The 19,189-nt window shown below is 47.0% G+C and overlaps 1 protein-coding gene across 1 annotated transcript; it reads right to left on the bottom strand.

Annotated features, from left to right (window-relative positions):
- Window positions 1–1,501: 1,501 nt before the first annotated feature.
- Window positions 1,502–18,835, bottom strand: LOC144591052 (uncharacterized; the record flags this gene model as incomplete). The annotated part of the gene is made up of 7 exons (XM_078395385.1): window positions 1,502–1,588; window positions 13,739–13,803; window positions 15,280–15,807; window positions 15,922–16,216; window positions 16,706–17,138; window positions 17,265–17,356; window positions 18,131–18,835. Coding segments are annotated over 7 exons (2,205 nt in total), but the record flags the coding sequence as incomplete, so codon positions are not given.
- Window positions 18,836–19,189: the final 354 nt, after the last annotated feature.

Genomic DNA, 19,189 nt, shown 5'->3' with positions numbered 1-19,189 from the left:
TGTATGTTGGTGTGGATGTGTGTGTGGTTGTTGGTGTGGTTGTTGGTGTGGTTGTTGGTGTGGTTGATAGTGTGGTTGTTGGTATTGGTATTGGTGTGGTTGTTGGTGCGGTTGCTTGTGTGGATGTTGGTGTGAATGTTTGTGTGGTTGTTGGTATGGGTGTTGGTGTGGTTGTTGGTGTGGTTTCTTGTGTGGGTGTTGGTGTGGTTGGTTGTGTGGTTGTTTGTGTGGTTGTCTGTGTGGTTGTCGGTGTGGTTGCTTGTGTGGATGTTGGTGTGGTAGTCGGTGTGGTTGTTGGTGAGATTGTTGGTGAGGATGTTGGTGTGGGTGTCGGTGTGGTTGCTTGTGTGGAAGTTGATGTGGTTGTTGGTGTGGTTGTTGGTGAGGTTGTTTGTGTGGTTATTTGTGTGGTTGTTGGTGTGGATGTTGGTGAGTTTGTTGGTGTGGTTGTTGGTGTGGTTGTTGGTGTGGTTGTTGGTGTGATTGTTGGTGTGGTTGATAGTGTGGTTGTTGGTATGGATGTTGGTGTGGTTGCTTGTGTGGATGTTGGTGTGGTTGTTGGTGTGGTTGTTGGTGTGGTCTGTGTGGTTGTTGGGGCGGTTGTTTGTGTGATTGTTTGTGTGGTTGTTGGTGTGGTTGTTGGTGTGGTTGCTTGTATGGATGTCGGTGTAGTTGTTGGTGTGGTTGATGGTGTGGTTGTTGGTATGGTTGTTGGTGTGGTTGTTGGTGTGGTTGCTTGTGTGGGTGTTGGTGTGGTTGTTGGTGAGATTGTTGGAGTGGTTGTTTGTGTGGTGATTTGAATGGTTGTTGGTGTGGATGAAGGTGAGTTTGTTGGTGTGGTTGTTGGTGTGGTTGTTGGTGTGGTTGCTTGTGTGGATGTTGGTGTGGTTGTTGGTGTGGTTGTTGGTGTGGTCTGTGTGGTTGTTGGGGCGGTTGTTTGTGTGATTGTTTGTGTGGTTGTTGGTGTGGTTGTTGGTGTGGTTGCTTGTATGGATGTCGGTGTAGTTGTTGGTGTGGTTGATGGTGTGGTTGTTGGTATGGTTGTTGGTGTTGTTTTTGGTGTGGTAGTTTGTATGGTATTTTGTGTGGGTGTTGGTGTAGATGTTGGTGTGGATGTCAGTGTGGTTGTTAGTGTGGTTGTTGGTGTGGTTGCTTGTGTGGTTGTTGGTGTGGTTGTTGGTGAGATTGTTGCAGTGGTTGTTTGTATGGTGATTTGCGTGGTTGTTGGTGTGGATGAAGGTGAGTTTGTTGGTGTGGTTGTTGGTGTGGCTGTTGGTGTGGTTGCTTGTGTGGATGTTGGTGTGGTTGTTGGTGTGTTTGCTGGTGAGATTGTTGGTGTGGTTGCTTGTGTGGATGTTGGTGTGGATGTGTGTGTGGTTGTTGGTGAGGTTGTTGGTGTGGTTGTTGGTGTGGTTGTTGGTGAGATTGTTGGTGTGGTTGTTGGTGTGGTTGCTTGTGTGGATGTTGGTATTGGTGTTGGTGTGGTTGTTGGTGCGGTTGCTTGTGTGGATGTTGGTGTGAATGTTTGTGTGGTTGTTGGTATGGGTGTTGGTGTGGTTGTTGGTGTGGTTTCTTGTGTGGGTGTTGGTGTGGTTGATTGTGTGGTTGTTTGTGTGGTTGTCTGTGTGGTTGTCGGTGTGGTTGCTTCTGTGGATGTTGGTGTGGTAGTCGGTGTGGTTGTTGGTGAGATTGTTGGTGAGGATGTTGGTGTGGTTGTCGGTGTGGTTGTTGGTGTGGTTGCTTGTGTGGATGTTGGTGTGGTTGTCGGTGTGGTTGCTTGTGTGGAAGTTGATGTGGTTGTTGGTGTGGTTGTTGGTGAGGTTGTTTGTGTGGTTATTTGTGTGGTTGTTGGTGTGGATGTTGGTGAGTTTGTTGGTGTGGTTGTTGGTGTGGTTGTTGGTGTGGTTGTTGGTGTGATTGATGGTGTGGTTGATAGTGTGGTTGTTGGTATGGATGTTGATGAGGTTGTTGGTGTGGTTGATTGTATGGTATTTCGTGTGGATATTGGTGCATTTGTTGGTGAGTTTGTTGGTGTGCTTGTTGCTGTGGTTGTTGGAGTGGATGTCGGCGTGGATGTTGGTGTGGTTGCTTGTGTGTATGTTGGTGTGGATGTGTGTGTGGTTGTTGATGTTGTTGTTGGTGTGGTTGCTTGTGTGGATGTTGGTGTGGATGTGTGTGTGGTTGTTGGTGTGGTTGTTGGTGTGGTTGTTTGTGTGGATGAGCTTATTGTTGAGTTTGTTGGTGTGGTTGTTGTTGTGGTTGTTGAAGTGGTTGTAGGTGAGGTCCGTGCAGTTGTTGGTATGGTTGTTGGTGTGGTTGTTGGTGTGGTTGTTTGTGTGGTTGCTTGTGTGGATGTTGGTGTGGATGTTGGTGTGGTTGTTGGTGAGATTGTTGGAGTGGTTGTTTGTGTGGTTATTTGTGTGGTTGTTGGTGTGGATGAAGGTGAGTTTGTTGGTGTGGATGTTGGTGTGGTTGTTGGTGTGGTTGCTTGTGTGGATGTTGATGTGGTTGTTGGTGTGGTTGTTGGTGAGATTGTTGGTGTGGTTGCTTGTGTGGATGTTGGCGTGGATGTGTGTGTGGTTGTTGGTGTTGTTAGTGTGGTTGTTGATGAGGTTGTTGGTATGGATGTTGATGAGGTTGTTGGTGTGGTTGATTGTATGGTATTTGGTGTGAATATTGGTGCGTTTGTTGGTGAGTTTGTTGGTGTGATTGTTGCTGTGGTTGTTGGTGTAATTGTTGGTGTGGATGTTGGCATGGGTGTTGGTGTGGTTGTTAGTGTGGTTGTTGGTGTGGCTGTTGGTGTGGTTGTTGGTGTGGTTGCTTGTGTGGATGTTGGTGTGGATGTGTGTGTCGTTGTTAGTGTGGTTGTTGGTGTGGTTGTTGGTGCGGATGCTTGTGTGGATGTTGGTGTGGTTGTTGGTGTGGTTGTTGGTGTGGGTGTTGGTGAGGTTGATGATGTGGTTGTTTGTGTGGTGGTTGGTGTGGGTGTTGGTGAGCTTATTGGTGAGTTTGTTGGTGTGGCTGTTGGTGTGGTTGTTGGTGTGGTGGTTGGTGTGGTTGTTGGTGTATTTGTTTGTGTGGTTGTTTGTATGGTTGTTTGTGTGGTTGTTGGTGTGGTTGTTGGTTTGGTTGTTTGTGTGGTTGATGGTGTGGTTGTTGGTATGGTTGTTGGTGTGGTTTTTGGTGTGGTTGTTTGTATGTTATTTGGTGTGGTTGTTGGTGTAGATGTTGGCGTGGATGTCGGTGTGGTTGTTATTGTGTTTGTTGGTGTGGTTGCTTGTGTGGTTGTTGGTATGGTTGTAGGTGAGATTGTTGGAGTGGTTGTTTGTGTGGTTGTTGGTGTGAATGAAGGTGAGTTTGTTGGTGAGTTTGTTGGTGTGGTTGTTGGTGTGGTTGTTGGTGTGGTTGTTGGTGTGGTTGCTTGTGTGGATGTTGGTGTGGTTGTTGGTGTGGTTGTTGGTGTGGTTGCTTGTGTGTATGTTGGTGTGGATGTGTGTGTGGTTGTTGGTGTGGTTGTTGGTGTGGTTGTTGGTGTGGTTGATTGTATGGTATTTGGTGTGGATATTGGTGCATTTGTTGGTGAATTTGTTGGTGTGATTGTTGCTGTGGTTGTTGGTGTAATTGTTGGTGTGGATGTTGGCATGGGTGTTGGTGTGGTTGTTAGTGTGGTTGTTGGTGTGGCTGTTGGTGTGGTTGTTGGTGTGGTTGCTTGTGTGGATGTTGGTGTGGATGTGTGTGTCGTTGTTAGTGTGGTTGTTGGTGTGGTTGTTGGTGCGGATGCTTGTGTGGATGTTGGTGTGGTTGTTGGTGTGGTTGTTGGTGTGGGTGTTGGTGAGGTTGATGATGTGGTTGTTTGTGTGGTGGTTGGTGTGGGTGTTGGTGAGCTTATTGGTGAGTTTGTTGGTGTGGCTGTTGGTGTGGTTGTTGGTGTGGTGGTTGGTGTGGTTGTTGGTGTATTTGTTTGTGTGGTTGTTTGTATGGTTGTTTGTGTGGTTGTTGGTGTGGTTGTTGGTTTGGTTGTTTGTGTGGTTGATGGTGTGGTTGTTGGTATGGTTGTTGGTGTGGTTTTTGGTGTGGTTGTTTGTATGTTATTTGGTGTGGTTGTTGGTGTAGATGTTGGCGTGGATGTCGGTGTGGTTGTTATTGTGTTTGTTGGTGTGGTTGCTTGTGTGGTTGTTGGTATGGTTGTAGGTGAGATTGTTGGAGTGGTTGTTTGTGTGGTTGTTGGTGTGAATGAAGGTGAGTTTGTTGGTGAGTTTGTTGGTGTGGTTGTTGGTGTGGTTGTTGGTGTGGTTGTTGGTGTGGTTGCTTGTGTGGATGTTGGTGTGGTTGTTGGTGTGGTTGTTGGTGTGGTTGCTTGTGTGTATGTTGGTGTGGATGTGTGTGTGGTTGTTGGTGTGGTTGTTGGTGTGGTTGTTGGTGTGGTTGATTGTATGGTATTTGGTGTGGATATTGGTGCATTTGTTGGTGAATTTGTTGGTGTGATTGTTGCTGTGGTTGTTGGTGTAATTGTTGGTGTGGATGTTGGCATGGGTGTTGGTGTGGTTGTTAGTGTGGTTGTTGGTGTGGCTGTTGGTGTGGTTGTTGGTGTGGTTGCTTGTGTGGATGTTGGTGTGGATGTGTGTGTCGTTGTTAGTGTGGTTGTTGGTGTGGTTGTTGGTGCGGATGCTTGTGTGGATGTTGGTGTGGTTGTTGGTGTGGTTGTTGGTGTGGTTGTTGGTGAGGTTGATGATGTGGTTGTTTGTGTGGTGGTTGGTGTGGGTGTTGGTGAGCTTATTGGTGAGTTTGTTGGTGTGGCTGTTGGTGTGGTTGTTGGTGTGGTGGTTGGTGTGGTTGTTGGTGTATTTGTTTGTGTGGTTGTTTGTATGGTTGTTTGTGTGGTTGTTGGTGTGGTTGTTGGTTTGGTTGTTTGTGTGGTTGATGGTGTGGTTGTTGGTATGGTTGTTGGTGTGGTTTTTGGTGTGGTTGTTTGTATGTTATTTGGTGTGGTTGTTGGTGTAGATGTTGGCGTGGATGTCGGTGTGGTTGTTATTGTGTTTGTTGGTGTGGTTGCTTGTGTGGTTGTTGGTATGGTTGTAGGTGAGATTGTTGGAGTGGTTGTTTGTGTGGTTGTTGGTGTGAATGAAGGTGAGTTTGTTGGTGAGTTTGTTGGTGTGGTTGTTGGTGTGGTTGTTGGTGTGGTTGTTGGTGTGGTTGCTTGTGTGGATGTTGGTGTGGTTGTTGGTGTGGTTGTTGGTGTGGTTGCTTGTGTGTATGTTGGTGTGGATGTGTGTGTGGTTGTTGGTGTGGTTGTTGGTGTGGTTGTTGGTGTGGTTGATTGTATGGTATTTGGTGTGGATATTGGTGCATTTGTTGGTGAGTTTGATGGTGTGATTGTTGCTGTGGTTTTTGGTGTAATTGTTGGTGTGGATGTTGGCATGGGTGTTGGTGTGGTTGTTGGTGTGGTTGCTTGTGTGGATGTTGGTGTGGATGTGTGTGTGGTTGTTGGTGTGATTGTTGGTGTGGTTTTTTGTGTGGATGCTTGTGTGGGTGTTGGTGAGGTTGTTGATGTGGTTGTTTGTGTGGTGGTTGGTGTGGGTGTTGGTGAGCTTATTGGTGAGTTTGTTGGTGTGGCTGTTGGTGTGGTTGTTGAAGTGGTTGTTGATGTGGTTGTTGGTGCGGATGCTTGTGTGGATGTTGGTATCGTTGTTGGTGTGGTTGTTGGTGTGATTGTTGGTGTGGTTGTTGGTGTGGTTGTTTGTGTGGTTGCTTGTGTGGATGTTGGTGTGGATGTTGGTGTGGTTGTTGGTGAGATTGTTGGAGTGGTTGTTTGTGTGGTTATTTGTGTGGTTCTTGGTATGGATGAAGGTGAGTTTGTTGCTGTGGATGTTGGTGTGGTTGTTGGTGAGATTGTTGGAGTGGTTGTTTGTGTGGTTATTTGTGTGGTTGTTGGTATGGATGAAGGTGAGTTTGTTGGTGTGGTTGTTGGAGTGGTTGTTGGTGTGGTTGTTGGTGAGATTGTTGGTGTGGTTGCTTGTGTGGATGTTGGCGTGAATGAGTTTGTGGTTGTTGGTGTGGTTGTTGGTGTTGTTGTTGGTGTGGTTGTTGATGAGGTTGTTGGTGTGGTTGTTGATGTAGTTGTTGGTGTGGTTGCTTGTGTGTATGTTGGTGTGGATGTGTGTGTGGTTGTTGGTGTGGTTGTTGGTGTGGTTGTTGGTGTGGTTGATAGTGTGGTTGTTGGTATTGGTATTGGTGTGGTTGTTGGTGCGGTTGCTTGTGTGGATGTTGGTGTGAATGTTTGTGTGGTTGTTGGTATGGGTGTTGGTGTGGTTTCTTGTGTGGGTGTTGGTGTGGTTGGTTGTGTGGTTGTTTGTGTGGTTGTCTGTGTGGTTGTCGGTGTGGTTGCTTGTGTGGATGTTGGTGTGGTAGTCGGTGTGGTTGTTGGTGAGATTGTTGGTGAGGATGTTGGTGTGGTTGTCGGTGTGGATGCTTGTGTGGAAGTTGATGTGGTTGTTGGTGTGGTTGTTGGTGAGGTTGTTTGTGTGGTTATTTGTGTGGTTGTTGGTGTGGATGTTGGTGAGTTTGTTGGTGTGGTTGTTGGTGTGGTTGTTGGTGTGGTTGTTGGTGTGATTGTTGGTGTGGTTGATAGTGTGGTTGTTGGTATGGATGTTGATGAGGTTGTTGGTGTGGTTGATTGTATGGTATTTCGTGTGGATATTGGTGCATTTGTTGGTGAGTTTGTTGGTGTGCTTGTTGCTGTGGTTGTTGGAGTGGATGTCGGCGTGGATGTCGATGTGGTTGTTAGTGTGGTTGTTGGTGTGGTTGCTTGTGTGGTTGTTGGTGTGGTTGATGGTGTGTTTGTTGGTATGGTTGTTGGTGTGGTTGTTGGTGTGGTTGCTTGTGTGGGTGTTGGTGTGGTTGATGGTGATATTGTTGGAGTGGTTGTTTGTGTGGTGATTTGTGTGGTTGTTGGTGTGGATGAAGGTGAGTTTGTTGGTGTGGTTGTTGGTGTGGTTGTTGGTGTGGTTGCTTGTGTGGATGTTGGTGTGGTTGTTGGTGTGGTTGTTGGTGTGGTCTGTGTGGTTGTTGGGGCGGTTGTTTGTGTGATTGTTTGTGTGGTTGTTGGTGTGGTTGTTGGTGTGGTTGCTTGTATGGATGTCGGTGTAGTTGTTGGTGTGGTTGATGGTGTGGTTGTTGGTGCGGTTGCTTGTGTGGATGTTGGTGTGAATGTTGGTGTGGTTGTTGGTATGGGTGTTGGTGTGGTTGTTGGTGTGGTTTCTTGTGTGGGTGTTGGTGTGGTTGATTGTGTGGTTGTTTGTGTGGTTGTCTGTGTGGTTGTCGGTGTGGTTGCTTCTGTGGATGTTGGTGTAGTAGTCGGTGTGGTTGTTGGTGAGATTGTTGGTGAGGATGTTGGTGTGGTTGTCGGTGTGGTTGTTGGTGAGATTGTTGGTGTGGTTGTTTGTGTGGTTGTCTGTGTGGTTGTTGGTGTGGTTGCTTGTGTAGATGTTGGTGTGGTTGTCGGTGTGGTTGCTTGTGTGGAAGTTGATGTGGTTGTTGGTGTGGTTGTTGGTGAGGTTGTTTGTGTGGTTATTTGTGTGGTTGTTGGTGTGGATGTTGGTGAGTTTGTTGGTGTGGTTGTTGGTGTGGTTGTTGGTGTGGTTGTTGGTGTGATTGTTGGTGTGGTTGATAGTGTGGTTGTTGGTATGGATGTTGATGAGGTTGTTGGTGTGGTTGATTGTATGGTATTTCGTGTGGATATTGGTGCATTTGTTGGTGAGTTTGTTGGTGTGCTTGTTGCTGTGGTTGTTGGAGTGGATGTCGGCGTGGATGTCGATGTGGTTGTTAGTGTGGTTGTTGGTGTGGTTGCTTGTGTGGTTGTTGGTGTGGTTGTTGGTGGGATAGTTGGAGTGGTTGTTTGTGTGGTTATTTGTGTGGTTGTTGGTGTGGTTGATGGTGTGAATGTGTGTGTGGTTGTTGGTGTGGTTGTTGGTGTGGTTGTTGGTGTGGTTGCTTGTGTGTATGTTGGTGTGGATGTGTGTGTGGTTGTTGATGTGGTTGTTGGTGTGGTTGCTTGTGTGGATGTTGGTGTGGATGTGTATGTGGTTGTTGGTGTGGTTGTTGGTGTGGTTGTTTGTGTGGATGAGCTTATTGTTAAGTTTGTTGGTGTGGTTGTTGGTGTGGTTGTTGAAGTGGTTGTAGGTGAGGTCCGTGCAGTTGTTGGTATGGTTGTTGGTGTGGTTGTTGGTGTGGTTGTTTGTGTGGTTGCTTGTGTGGATGTTGGTGTGGATGTTGGTGTGGTTGTTGGTGAGATTGTTGGAGTGGTTGTTTGTGTGGTTATTTGTGTGGTTGTTGGTGTGGATGAAGGTGAGTTTGTTGGTGTGGTTGTTGGTGTGGTTGTTGGTGTGGTTGCTTGTGTGGATGTTGATGTGGTTGTTGGTGTGGTTGTTGGTGAGATTGTTGGTGTGGTTGCTTGTGTGGATGTTGGCGTGGATGTGTGTGTGGTTGTTGGTGTTGTTGTTAGTGTGGTTGTTGATGAGGTTGTTGGTATGGATGTTGATGAGGTTGTTGGTGTGGTTGATTGTATGGTATTTGGTGTGAATATTGGTGCGTTTGTTGGTGAGTTTGTTGGTGTGATTGTTGCTGTGGTTGTTGGTGTAATTGTTGGTGTGGATGTTGGCATGGGTGTTGGTGTGGTTGTTAGTGTGGTTGTTGGTGTGGCTGTTGGTGTGGTTGTTGGTGTGGTTGCTTGTGTGGATGTTGGTGTGGATGTGTGTGTCGTTGTTAGTGTGGTTGTTGGTGAGGTTGATGATGTGGTTGTTTGTGTGGTGGTTGGTGTGGGTGTTGGTGAGCTTATTGGTGAGTTTGTTGGTGTGGCTGTTGGTGTGGTTGTTGGTGTGGTGGTTGGTGTGGTTGTTGGTGTATTTGTTTGTGTGGTTGTTTGTATGGTTGTTTGTGTGGTTGTTGGTGTGGTTGTTGGTTTGGTTGTTTGTGTGGTTGATGGTGTGGTTGTTGGTATGGTTGTTAGTGTGGTTTTTGGTGTGGTTGTTTGTATGTTATTTGGTGTGGTTGTTGGTGTAGATGTTGGCGTGGATGTCGGTGTGGTTGTTATTGTGTTTGTTGGTGTGGTTGCTTGTGTGGTTGTTGGTATGGTTGTAGGTGAGATTGTTGGAGTGGTTGTTTGTGTGGTTGTTGGTGTGAATGAAGGTGAGTTTGTTGGTGAGTTTGTTGGTGTGGTTGTTGGTGTGGTTGTTGGTGTGGTTGTTGGTGTGGTTGCTTGTGTGGATGTTGGTGTGGTTGTTGGTGTGGTTGTTGGTGTGGTTGCTTGTGTGTATGTTGGTGTGGATGTGTGTGTGGTTGTTGGTGTGGTTGTTGGTGTGGTTGTTGGTGTGGTTGATTGTATGGTATTTGGTGTGGATATTGGTGCATTTGTTGATGAGTTTGATGGTGTGATTGTTGCTGTGGTTTTTGGTGTAATTGTTGGTGTGGATGTTGGCATGGGTGTTGGTGTGGTTGTTGGTGTGGTTGCTTGTGTGGATGTTGGTGTGGATGTGTGTGTGGTTGTTGGTGTGATTGTTGGTGTGGTTTTTTGTGTGGATGCTTGTGTGGGTGTTGGTGAGGTTGTTGATGTGGTTGTTTGTGTGGTGGTTGGTGTGGGTGTTGGTGAGCTTATTGGTGAGTTTGTTGGTGTGGCTGTTGGTGTGGTTGTTGAAGTGGTTGTTGTTGTGTTTGTTGGTGTGGTTGTAGGTGAGGTCCGTGCAGTTGTTGGTATGGTTGTTGGTGTGGTTGTTGGTGTGATTGTTGGTGTGGTTGTTGGTGTGGTTGTTTGTTTGGTTGCTTGTGTGGATGTTGGTGTGGATGTTGGTGTGGTTGTTGGTGAGATTGTTGGAGTGGTTGTTTGTGTGGTTATTTGTTTGGTTCTTGGTATGGATGAAGGTGAGTTTGTTGGTGTGGATGTTGGTGTGGTGGTTGGTGAGATTGTTGGAGTGGTTGTTTGTGTGGTTATTTGTGTGGTTGTTGGTATGGATGAAGGTGAGTTTGTTGGTGTGGTTGTTGGCGTGGTTGTTGGTGTGGTTGTTGGTGAGATTGTTGGTGTGGTTGCTTGTGTGGATGTTGGCGTGGATGTGTTTGTGGTTGTTGGTGTGGTTGTTGGTGTTGTTGTTGGTGTGGTTGTTGATGAGGTTGTTGGTGTGGTTGTTGATGTAGTTGTTTGTGTGGTTGCTTGTGTGTATGTTGGTGTGGATGTGTGTGTGGTTGTTGGTGTGGTTGTTGGTGTGGTTGTTGGTGTGGTTGCTTGTGTGGATGTTGGTGTGAATGTTTGTGTGGTTGTTGGTATGGGTGTTGGTGTGGTTGTTGGTGTGGTTTCTTGTGTGGGTGTTGGTGTGGTTGGTTGTGTGGTTGTTTGTGTGGTTGTCTGTGTGGTTGTCGGTGTGGTTGCTTGTGTGGATGTTGGTGTGGTAGTCGGTGTGGTTGTTGGTGAGATTGTTGGTGAGGATGTTGGTGTGGTTGTCGGTGTGGTTGTTGGTGAGATTGTTGGAGTGGTTGTTTGTGTGGTTATTTGTGTGGTTGTTGGTATGGATGAAGGTGAGTTTGTTGGTGTGGTTGTTGGCGTGGTTGTTGGTGTGGTTGTTGGTGAGATTGTTGGTGTGGTTGCTTGTGTGGATGTTGGCGTGGATGTGTTTGTGGTTGTTGGTGTGGTTGTTGGTGTTGTTGTTGGTGTGGTTGTTGATGAGGTTGTTGGTGTGGTTGTTGATGTAGTTGTTGGTGTGGTTGCTTGTGTGTATGTTGGTGTGGATGTGTGTGTGGTTGTTGGTGTGGTTGTTGGTGTGGTTGTTGGTGTGGTTGATAGTGTGGTTGTTGGTATTGGTATTGGTGTGGTTGTTGGTGCGGTTGCTTGTGTGGATGTTGGTGTGAATGTTTGTGTGGTTGTTGGTATGGGTGTTGGTGTGGTTGTTGGTGTGGTTTCTTGTGTGGGTGTTGGTGTGGTTGGTTGTGTGGTTGTTTGTGTGGTTGTCTGTGTGGTTGTCGGTGTGGTTGCTTGTGTGGATGTTGGTGTGGTAGTCGGTGTGGTTGTTGGTGAGATTGTTGGTGAGGATGTTGGTGTGGTTGTCGGTGTGGTTGTTGGTGAGATTGTTGGTGTGGTTGTTTTTGTGGTTGTCTGTGTGATTGTTGGTGTGGTTACTTGTGTGGATGTTGGTGTGGTTGTCGGTGTGGTTGCTTGTGTGGAAGTTGATGTGGTTGTTGGTGTGGTTGTTGGTGAGGTTGTTTGTGTGGTTATTTGTGTGCTTGTTGGTGTGGATGTTGGTGAGTTTGTTGGTGTGGTTGTTGGTGTGGTTGATAGTGTGGTTGTTGGTATGGATGTTGATGAGGTTGTTGGTGTGGTTGATTGTATGGTATTTCCTGTGGATATTGGTGCATTTGTTGGTGAGTTTGTTGGTGTGCTTGTTGCTGTGGTTGTTGGAGTGGATGTCGGCGTGGATGTCGATGTGGTTGTTAGTGTGGTTGTTGGTGTGGTTGCTTGTGTGGTTGTTGGTGTGGTTGCTTGTGTGGTTGTTGGTGTGGTTGTTGGTGGGATAGTTGGAGTGGTTGTTTGTGTGGTTATTTGTGTGGTTGTTGGTGTGGTTGATGGTGTGTTTGTTGGTATGGTTGTTGGTGTGGTTGTTGGTGTGGTTGCTTGTGTGGGTGTTGGTGTGGTTGTTGGTGAGATTGTTGGAGTGGTTGTTTGTGTGGTGATTTGTGTGGTTGTTGGTGTGGATGAAGGTGAGTTTGTTGGTGTGGTTGTTGGTGTGGTTGTTGGTGTGGTTGCTTGTGTGGATGTTGGTGTGGTTGTTGGTGTGGTTGTTGGTGTGGTCTGTGTGGTTGTTGGGGCGGTTGTTTGTGTGATTGTTTGTGTGGTTGTTGGTGTGGTTGTTGGTGTGGTTGCTTGTATGGATGTCGGTGTAGTTGTTGGTGTGGTTGATGGTGTGGTTGTTGGTATGGTTGTTGGTGTTGTTTTTGGTGTGGTAGTTTGTATGGTATTTTGTGTGGGTGTTGGTGTAGATGTTGGTGTGGATGTCAGTGTGGTTGTTAGTGTGGTTGTTGGTATGGTTGCTTGTGTGGTTGTTGGTGTGGTTGTTGGTGAGATTGTTGGAGTGGTTGTTTGTGTGGTGATTTGTGTGGTTGTTGGTGTGGATGAAGGTGAGTTTGTTGGTGTGGTTGTTGGTGTGGCTGTTGGTGTGGTTGCTTGTGTGGATGTTGGTGTGGTTGTTGGTGTGGTTGCTGGTGAGATTGTTGGTGTGGTTGCTTGTGTGGATGTTGGTGTGGATGTGTGTGTGGTTTTTGGTGTGGTTGCTTGTGTGGATGTTGGTATTGGTGTTGGTGTGGTTGTTGGTGCGGTTGCTTGTGTGGATGTTGGTGTGAATGTTTGTGTGGTTGTTGGTATGGGTGTTGGTGTGGTTGTTGGTGTGGTTTCTTGTGTGGGTGTTGGTGTGGATGATTGTGTGGTTGTTTGTGTGGTTGTCTGTGTGGTTGTCGGTGTGGTTGCTTGTGTGGATGTTGGTGTGGTAGTCGGTGTGGTTGTTGGTGTGATTGTTGGTGAGGATGTTGGTGTGGTTGTCGGTGTGGTTGTTGGTGAGATTGTTGGTGTGGTTGTTTGTGTGGTTGTCTGTGTGGTTGTTGGTGTGGTTGCTTGTGTGGATGTTGGTGTGGTTGTCGGTGTGGTTGCTTGTGTGGAAGTTGATGTGGTTGTTGGTGTGGTTGTTGGTGAGGTTGTTTGTGTGGTTATTTGTGTTGTTGTTGGTGTGGATGTTGGGGAGTTTGTTGGTGTGGTTGTTGGTGTGGTTGTTGGTGTGGTTGTTGGTGTGATTGTTGGTGTGGTTGATAGTGTGGTTGTTGGTATGGATGTTGATGAGGTTGTTGGTGTGGTTGATTGTATGGTATTTCGTGTGGATATTGGTGCATTTGTTGGTGAGTTTGTTGGTGTGCTTGTTGCTGTGGTTGTTGGAGTGGATGTCGGCGTGGATGTCGATGTGGTTGTTAGTGTGGTTGTTGGTGTGGTTGCTTGTGTGGTTGTTGGTGTGGTTGTTGGTGGGATAGTTGGAGTGGTTGTTTGTGTGGTTATTTGTGTGGTTGTTGGTGTGGTTGATGGTGTGTTTGTTGGTATGGTTGTTGGTGTGGTTGTTGGTGTGGTTGCTTGTGTGGGGGTTGGTGTGGTTGTTGGTGAGATTGTTGGAGTGGTTGTTTGTGTGGTGATTTGTGTGGTTGTTGGTGTGGATGAAGGTGAGTTTGTTGGTGTGGTTGTTGGTGTGGTTGTTGGTGTGGTTGCTTGTGTGGATGTTGGTGTGGTTGTTGGTGTGGTTGTTGGTGTGGTCTGTGTGGTTGTTGGGGCGGTTGTTTGTGTGATTGTTTGTGTGGTTGTTGGTGTGGTTGTTGGTGTGGTTGCTTGTATGGATGTCGGTGGAGTTGTTGGTGTGGTTGATGGTGTGGTTGTTGGTATGGTTGTTGGTGTTGTATTTGGTGTGGTAGTTTGTATGGTATTTTGTGTGGGTGTTGGTGTAGATGTTGGTGTGGATGTCAGTGTGGTTGTTAGTGTGGTTGTTGGTGTGGTTGCTTGTGTGGTTGTTGGTGTGGTTGTTGGTGAGATTGTTGGAGTGGTTGTTTGTGTGGTGATTTGTGTGGTTGTTGGTGTGGATGAAGGTGAGTTTGTTGGTGTGGTTGTTGGTGTGGCTGTTGGTGTGGTTGCTTGTGTGGATGTTGGTGTGGTTGTTGGTGTGGTTGCTGGTGAGATTGTTGGTGTGGTTGCTTGTGTGGATGTTGGTGTGGATGTGTGTGTGGTTTTTGGTGTGGTTGCTTGTGTGGATGTTGGTATTGGTGTTGGTGTGGTTGTTGGTGCGGTTGCTTGTGTGGATGTTGGTGTGAATGTTTGTGTGGTTGTTGGTATGGGTGTTGGTGTGGTTGTTGGTGTGGTTTCTTGTGTGGGTGTTGGTGTGGATGATTGTGTGGTTGTTTGTGTGGTTGTCTGTGTGGTTGTCGGTGTGGTTGCTTGTGTGGATGTTGGTGTGGTAGTCGGTGTGGTTGTTGGTGTGATTGTTGGTGAGGATGTTGGTGTGGTTGTCGGTGTGGTTGTTGGTGAGATTGTTGGTGTGGTTGTTTGTGTGGTTGTCTGTGTGGTTGTTGGTGTGGTTGCTTGTGTGGATGTTGGTGTGGTTGTCGGTGTGGTTGCTTGTGTGGAAGTTGATGTGGTTGTTGGTGTGGTTGTTGGTGAGGTTGTTTGTGTGGTTATTTGTGTTGTTGTTGGTGTGGATGTTGGGGAGTTTGTTGGTGTGGTTGTTGGTGTGGTTGTTGGTGTGGTTGTTGGTGTGATTGTTGGTGTGGTTGATAGTGTGGTTGTTGGTATGGATGTTGATGAGGTTGTTGGTGTGGTTGATTGTATGGTATTTCGTGTGGATATTGGTGCATTTGTTGGTGAGTTTGTTGGTGTGCTTGTTGCTGTGGTTGTTGGAGTGGATGTCGGCGTGGATGTTGATGTGGTTGTTAGTGTGGTTGTTGGTGTGGTTGCTTGTGTGGTTGTTGGTGTGGTTGTTGGTGGGATAGTTGGAGTGGTTGTTTGTGTGGTTATTTGTGTGGTTGTTGATGTGGTTGATGGTGTGTTTGTTGGTATGGTTGTTGGTGTGGTTGTTGGTGTGGTTGCTTGTGTGGGTGTTGGTGTAGTTGTTGGTGAGATTGTTGGAGTGGTTGTTTGTGTGGTGATTTGTATGGTTGTTGGTGTGGATGAAGGTGAGTTTGTTGGTGTGGTTGTTGGTGTGGTTGTTGGTGTGGTTGCTTGTGTGGATGTTGGTGTGGTTGTTGGTGTGGTTGTTGGTGTGGTCTGTGTGGTTGTTGGGGCGGTTGTTTGTGTGATTGTTTGTGTGGTTGTTGGTGTGGTTGTTGGTGTGGTTGCTTGTATGGATGTCGGTGTAGTTGTTGGTGTGGTTGATGGTGTGGTTGTTGGTATGGTTGTTGGTGTTGTTTTTGGTGTGGTAGTTTGTATGGTATTTTGTGTGGGTGTTGGTGTAGATGTTGGTGTGGATGTCAGTGTGGTTGTTAGTGTGGTTGTTGGTGTGGTTGCTTGTGTGGTTGTTGGTGTGGTTGTTGGTGAGATTGTTGGAGTGGTTGTTTGTATGGTGATTTGCGTGGTTGTTGGTGTGGATGAAGGTGAGTTTGTTGGTGTGGTTGTTGGTGTGGCTGTTGGTGTGGTTGCTTGTGTGGATGTTGGTGTGGTTGTTGGTGTGGTTGCTGGTGAGATTGTTGGTGTGGTTGCTTGTGTGGATGTTGGTGTGGATGTGTGTGTGGTTGTTGGTGTGGTTGTTGGTGTGGTTGTTGGTGAGATTGTTGGTGTGGTTGTTGGTGTGGTTGCTTGTGTGGATGTTGGTATTGGTGTTGGTGTGGTTTTTGGTGCGGTTGCTTGTGTGGATGTTGGTGTGAATGTTTGTGTGGTTGTTGGTATGGGTGTTGGTGTGGTTGTTGGTGTGGTTTCTTGTGTGGGTGTTGGTGTGGTTGATTGTGTGGTTGTTTGTGTGGTTGTCTTTGTGGTTGTCGGTGTGGTTGCTTCTGTGGATGTTGGTGTGGTAGTCGGTGTGGTTGTTGGTGAGATTGTTGGTGAGGATGTTGGTGTGGTTCTCGGTGTGGTTGTTGGTGTGGTTGCTTGTGTGGATGTTGGTGTGGTTGTCGGTGTGGTTGCTTGTGTGGAAGTTGATGTGGTTGTTGGTGTGGTTGTTGGTGAGGTTGTTTGTGTGGTTATTTGTGTGGTTGTTGGTGTGGATGTTGGTGAGTTTGTTGGTGTGGTTGTTGGTGTGGTTGTTGGTGTGGTTGTTGGTGTGATTGTTGGTGTGGTTGATAGTGTGGTTGTTGGTATGGATGTTGATGAGGTTGTTGGTGTGGTTGATTGTATGGTATTTCGTGTGGATATTGGTGCATTTGTTGGTGAGTTTGTTGGTGTGCTTGTTGCTGTGGTTGTTGGAGTGGATGTCGGCGTGGATGTTGGTGTGGTTGCTTGTGTGTATGTTGGTGTGGATGTGTGTGTGGTTGTTGATGTGGTTGTTGGTGTGGTTGCTTGTGTGGATGTTGGTGTGGATGTGTGTGTGGTTGTTGGTGTGGTTGTTGGTGTGGTTGTTTGTGTGGATGAGCTTATTGTTGAGTTTGTTGGTGTGGTTGTTGGTGTGGTTGTTGAAGTGGTTGTAGGTGAGGTCCGTGCAGTTGTTGGTATGGTTGTTGGTGTGGTTGTTTGTGTGGTTGCTTGTGTGGATGTTGGTGTGGATGTTGGTGTGGTTGTTGGTGAGATTGTTGGAGTGGTTGTTTGTGTGGTTATTTGTGTGGTTGTTGGTGTGGATGAAGGTGAGTTTGTTGGTGTGGATGTTGGTGTGGTTGTTGGTGTGGTTGCTTGTGTGGATGTTGATGTGGTTGTTGGTGTGGTTGTTGGTGAGATTGTTGGTGTGGTTGCTTGTGTGGATGTTGGCGTGGATGTGTGTGTGGTTGTTGGTGTTGTTAGTGTGGTTGTTGATGAGGTTGTTGGTATGGATGTTGATGAGGTTGTTGGTGTGGTTGATTGTATGGTATTTGGTGTGAATATTGGTGCGTTTGTTGGTGAGTTTGTTGGTGTGATTGTTGCTGTGGTTGTTGGTATAATTGTTGGTGTGGATGTTGGCATGGGTGTTGGTGTGGTTGTTAGTGTGGTTGTTGGTGTGGCTGTTGGTGTGGTTGTTGGTGTGGTTGCTTGTGTGGATGTTGGTGTGGATGTGTGTGTCGTTGTTAGTGTGGTTGTTGGTGTGGTTGTTGGTGCGGATGCTTGTGTGGATGTTGGTGTGGTTGTTGGTGTGGTTGTTGGTGTGGGTGTTGGTGAGGTTGATGATGTGGTTGTTTGTGTGGTGGTTGGTGTGGGTGTTGGTGAGCTTATTGGTGAGTTTGTTGGTGTGGCTGTTGGTGTGGTTGTTGGTGTGGTGGTTGGTGTGGTTGTTGGTGTATTTGTTTGTGTGGTTGTTTGTATGGTTGTTTGTGTGGTTGTTGGTGTGGTTGTTGGTTTGGTTGTTTGTGTGGTTGATGGTGTGGTTGTTGGTATGGTTGTTGGTGTGGTTTTTGGTGTGGTTGTTTGTATGTTATTTGGTGTGGTTGTTGGTGTAGATGTTGGCGTGGATGTCGGTGTGGTTGTTATTGTGTTTGTTGGTGTGGTTGCTTGTGTGGTTGTTGGTATGGTTGTAGGTGAGATTGTTGGAGTGGTTGTTTGTGTGGTTGTTGGTGTGAATGAAGGTGAGTTTGTTGGTGAGTTTGTTGGTGTGGTTGTTGGTGTGGTTGTTGGTGTGGTTGTTGGTGTGGTTGCTTGTGTGGATGTTGGTGTGGTTGTTGGTGTGGTTGTTGGTGTGGTTGCTTGTGTGTATGTTGGTGTGGATGTGTGTGTGGTTGTTGGTGTGGTTGTTGGTGTGGTTGTTGGTGTGGTTGATTGTATGGTATTTGGTGTGGATATTGGTGCATTTGTTGGTGAGTTTGATGGTGTGATTGTTGCTGTGGTTTTTGGTGTAATTGTTGGTGTGGATGTTGGCATGGGTGTTGGTGTGGTTGTTGGTGTGGTTGCTTGTGTGGATGTTGGTGTGGATGTGTGTGTGGTTGTTGGTGTGATTGTTGGTGTGGTTTTTTGTGTGGATGCTTGTGTGGGTGTTGGTGAGGTTGTTGATGTGGTTGTTTGTGTGGTGGTTGGTGTGGGTGTTGGTGAGCTTATTGGTGAGTTTGTTGGTGTGGCTGTTGGTGTGGTTGTTGAAGTGGTTGTTGTTGTGGTTGTTGGTGTGGTTGTAGGTGAGGTCCGTGCAGTTGTTGGTATGGTTGTTCGTGTGGTTGTTGGTGTGATTGTTGGTGTGGTTGTTGGTGTGGTTGTTTGTGTGGTTGCTTGTGTGGATGTTGGTGTGGATGTTGGTGTGGTTGTTGGTGAGATTGTTGGAGTGGTTGTTTGTGTGGTTATTTGTGTGGTTCTTGGTATGGATGAAGGTGAGTTTGTTGGTGTGGATGTTGGTGTGGTTGTTGGTGAGATTGTTGGAGTGGTTGTTTGTGTGGTTATTTGTGTGGTTGTTGGTATGGATGAAGGTGAGTTTGTTGGTGTGGTTGTTGGCGTGGTTGTTGGTGTGGTTGTTGGTGAGATTGTTGGTGTGGTTGCTTGTGTGGATGTTGGCGTGAATGTGTTTGTGGTTGTTGGTGTGGTTGTTGGTGTTGTTGTTGGTGTGGTTGTTGATGAGGTTGTTGGTGTGGTTGTTGATGTAGTTGTTGGTGTGCTTGCTTGTGTGTATGTTGGTGTGGATGTGTGTGTGGTTGTTGGTGTGGTTGTTGGTGTGGTTGTTGGTGTGGTTGATAGTGTGGTTGTTGGTATTGGTATTGGTGTGGTTGTTGGTGCGGTTGCTTGTGTGGATGTTGGTGTGAATGTTTGTGTGGTTGTTGGTATGGGTGTTGGTGTGGTTGTTGGTGTGGTTTCTTGTGTGGGTGTTGGTGTGGTTGGTTGTGTGGTTGTTTGTGTGGTTGTCTGTGTGGTTGTCGGTGTGGTTGCTTGTGTGGATGTTGGTGTGTTAGTCGGTGTGGTTGTTGGTGAGATTGTTGGTGAGGATGTTGGTGTGGGTGTCGGTGTGGTTGCTTGTGTGGAAGTTGATGTGGTTGTTGGTGTGGTTGTTGGTGAGGTTGTTTGTGTGGTTATTTGTGTGGTTGTTGGTGTGGATGTTGGTGAGTTTGTTGGTGTGGTTGTTGGTGTGGTTGTTGGTGTGGTTGTTGGTGTGATTGTTGGTGTGGTTGATAGTGTGGTTGTTGGTATGGATGTTGGTGTGGTTGCTTGTGTGGATGTTGGTGTGGTTGTTGGTGTGGTTGTTGGTGTGGTCTGTGTGGTTGTTGGGGCGGTTGTTTGTGTGATTGTTTGTGTGGTTGTTGGTGTGGTTGTTGGTGTGGTTGCTTGTATGGATGTCGGTGTAGTTGTTGGTGTGGTTGATGGTGTGGTTGTTGGTATGGTTGTTGGTGTGGTTGTTGGTGTGGTTGCTTGTGTGGGTGTTGGTGTGGTTGTTGGTGAGATTGTTGGAGTGGTTGTTTGTGTGGTGATTTGAATGGTTGTTGGTGTGGATGAAGGTGAGTTTGTTGGTGTGGTTGTTGGTGTGGTTGTTGGTGTGGTTGCTTGTGTGGATGTTGGTGTGGTTGTTGGTGTGGTTGTTGGTGTGGTCTGTGTGGTTGTTGGGGCGGT

The sequence above is a fragment of the Rhinoraja longicauda genome, unplaced genomic scaffold (genome assembly GCF_053455715.1).
Source record: "Rhinoraja longicauda isolate Sanriku21f unplaced genomic scaffold, sRhiLon1.1 Scf000527, whole genome shotgun sequence".
Taxonomy (NCBI): domain Eukaryota; kingdom Metazoa; phylum Chordata; class Chondrichthyes; order Rajiformes; family Arhynchobatidae; genus Rhinoraja; species Rhinoraja longicauda.
Note: the sequence above shows the minus strand (reverse complement) of the source record. Positions and strands in the feature narration are given on the sequence as shown.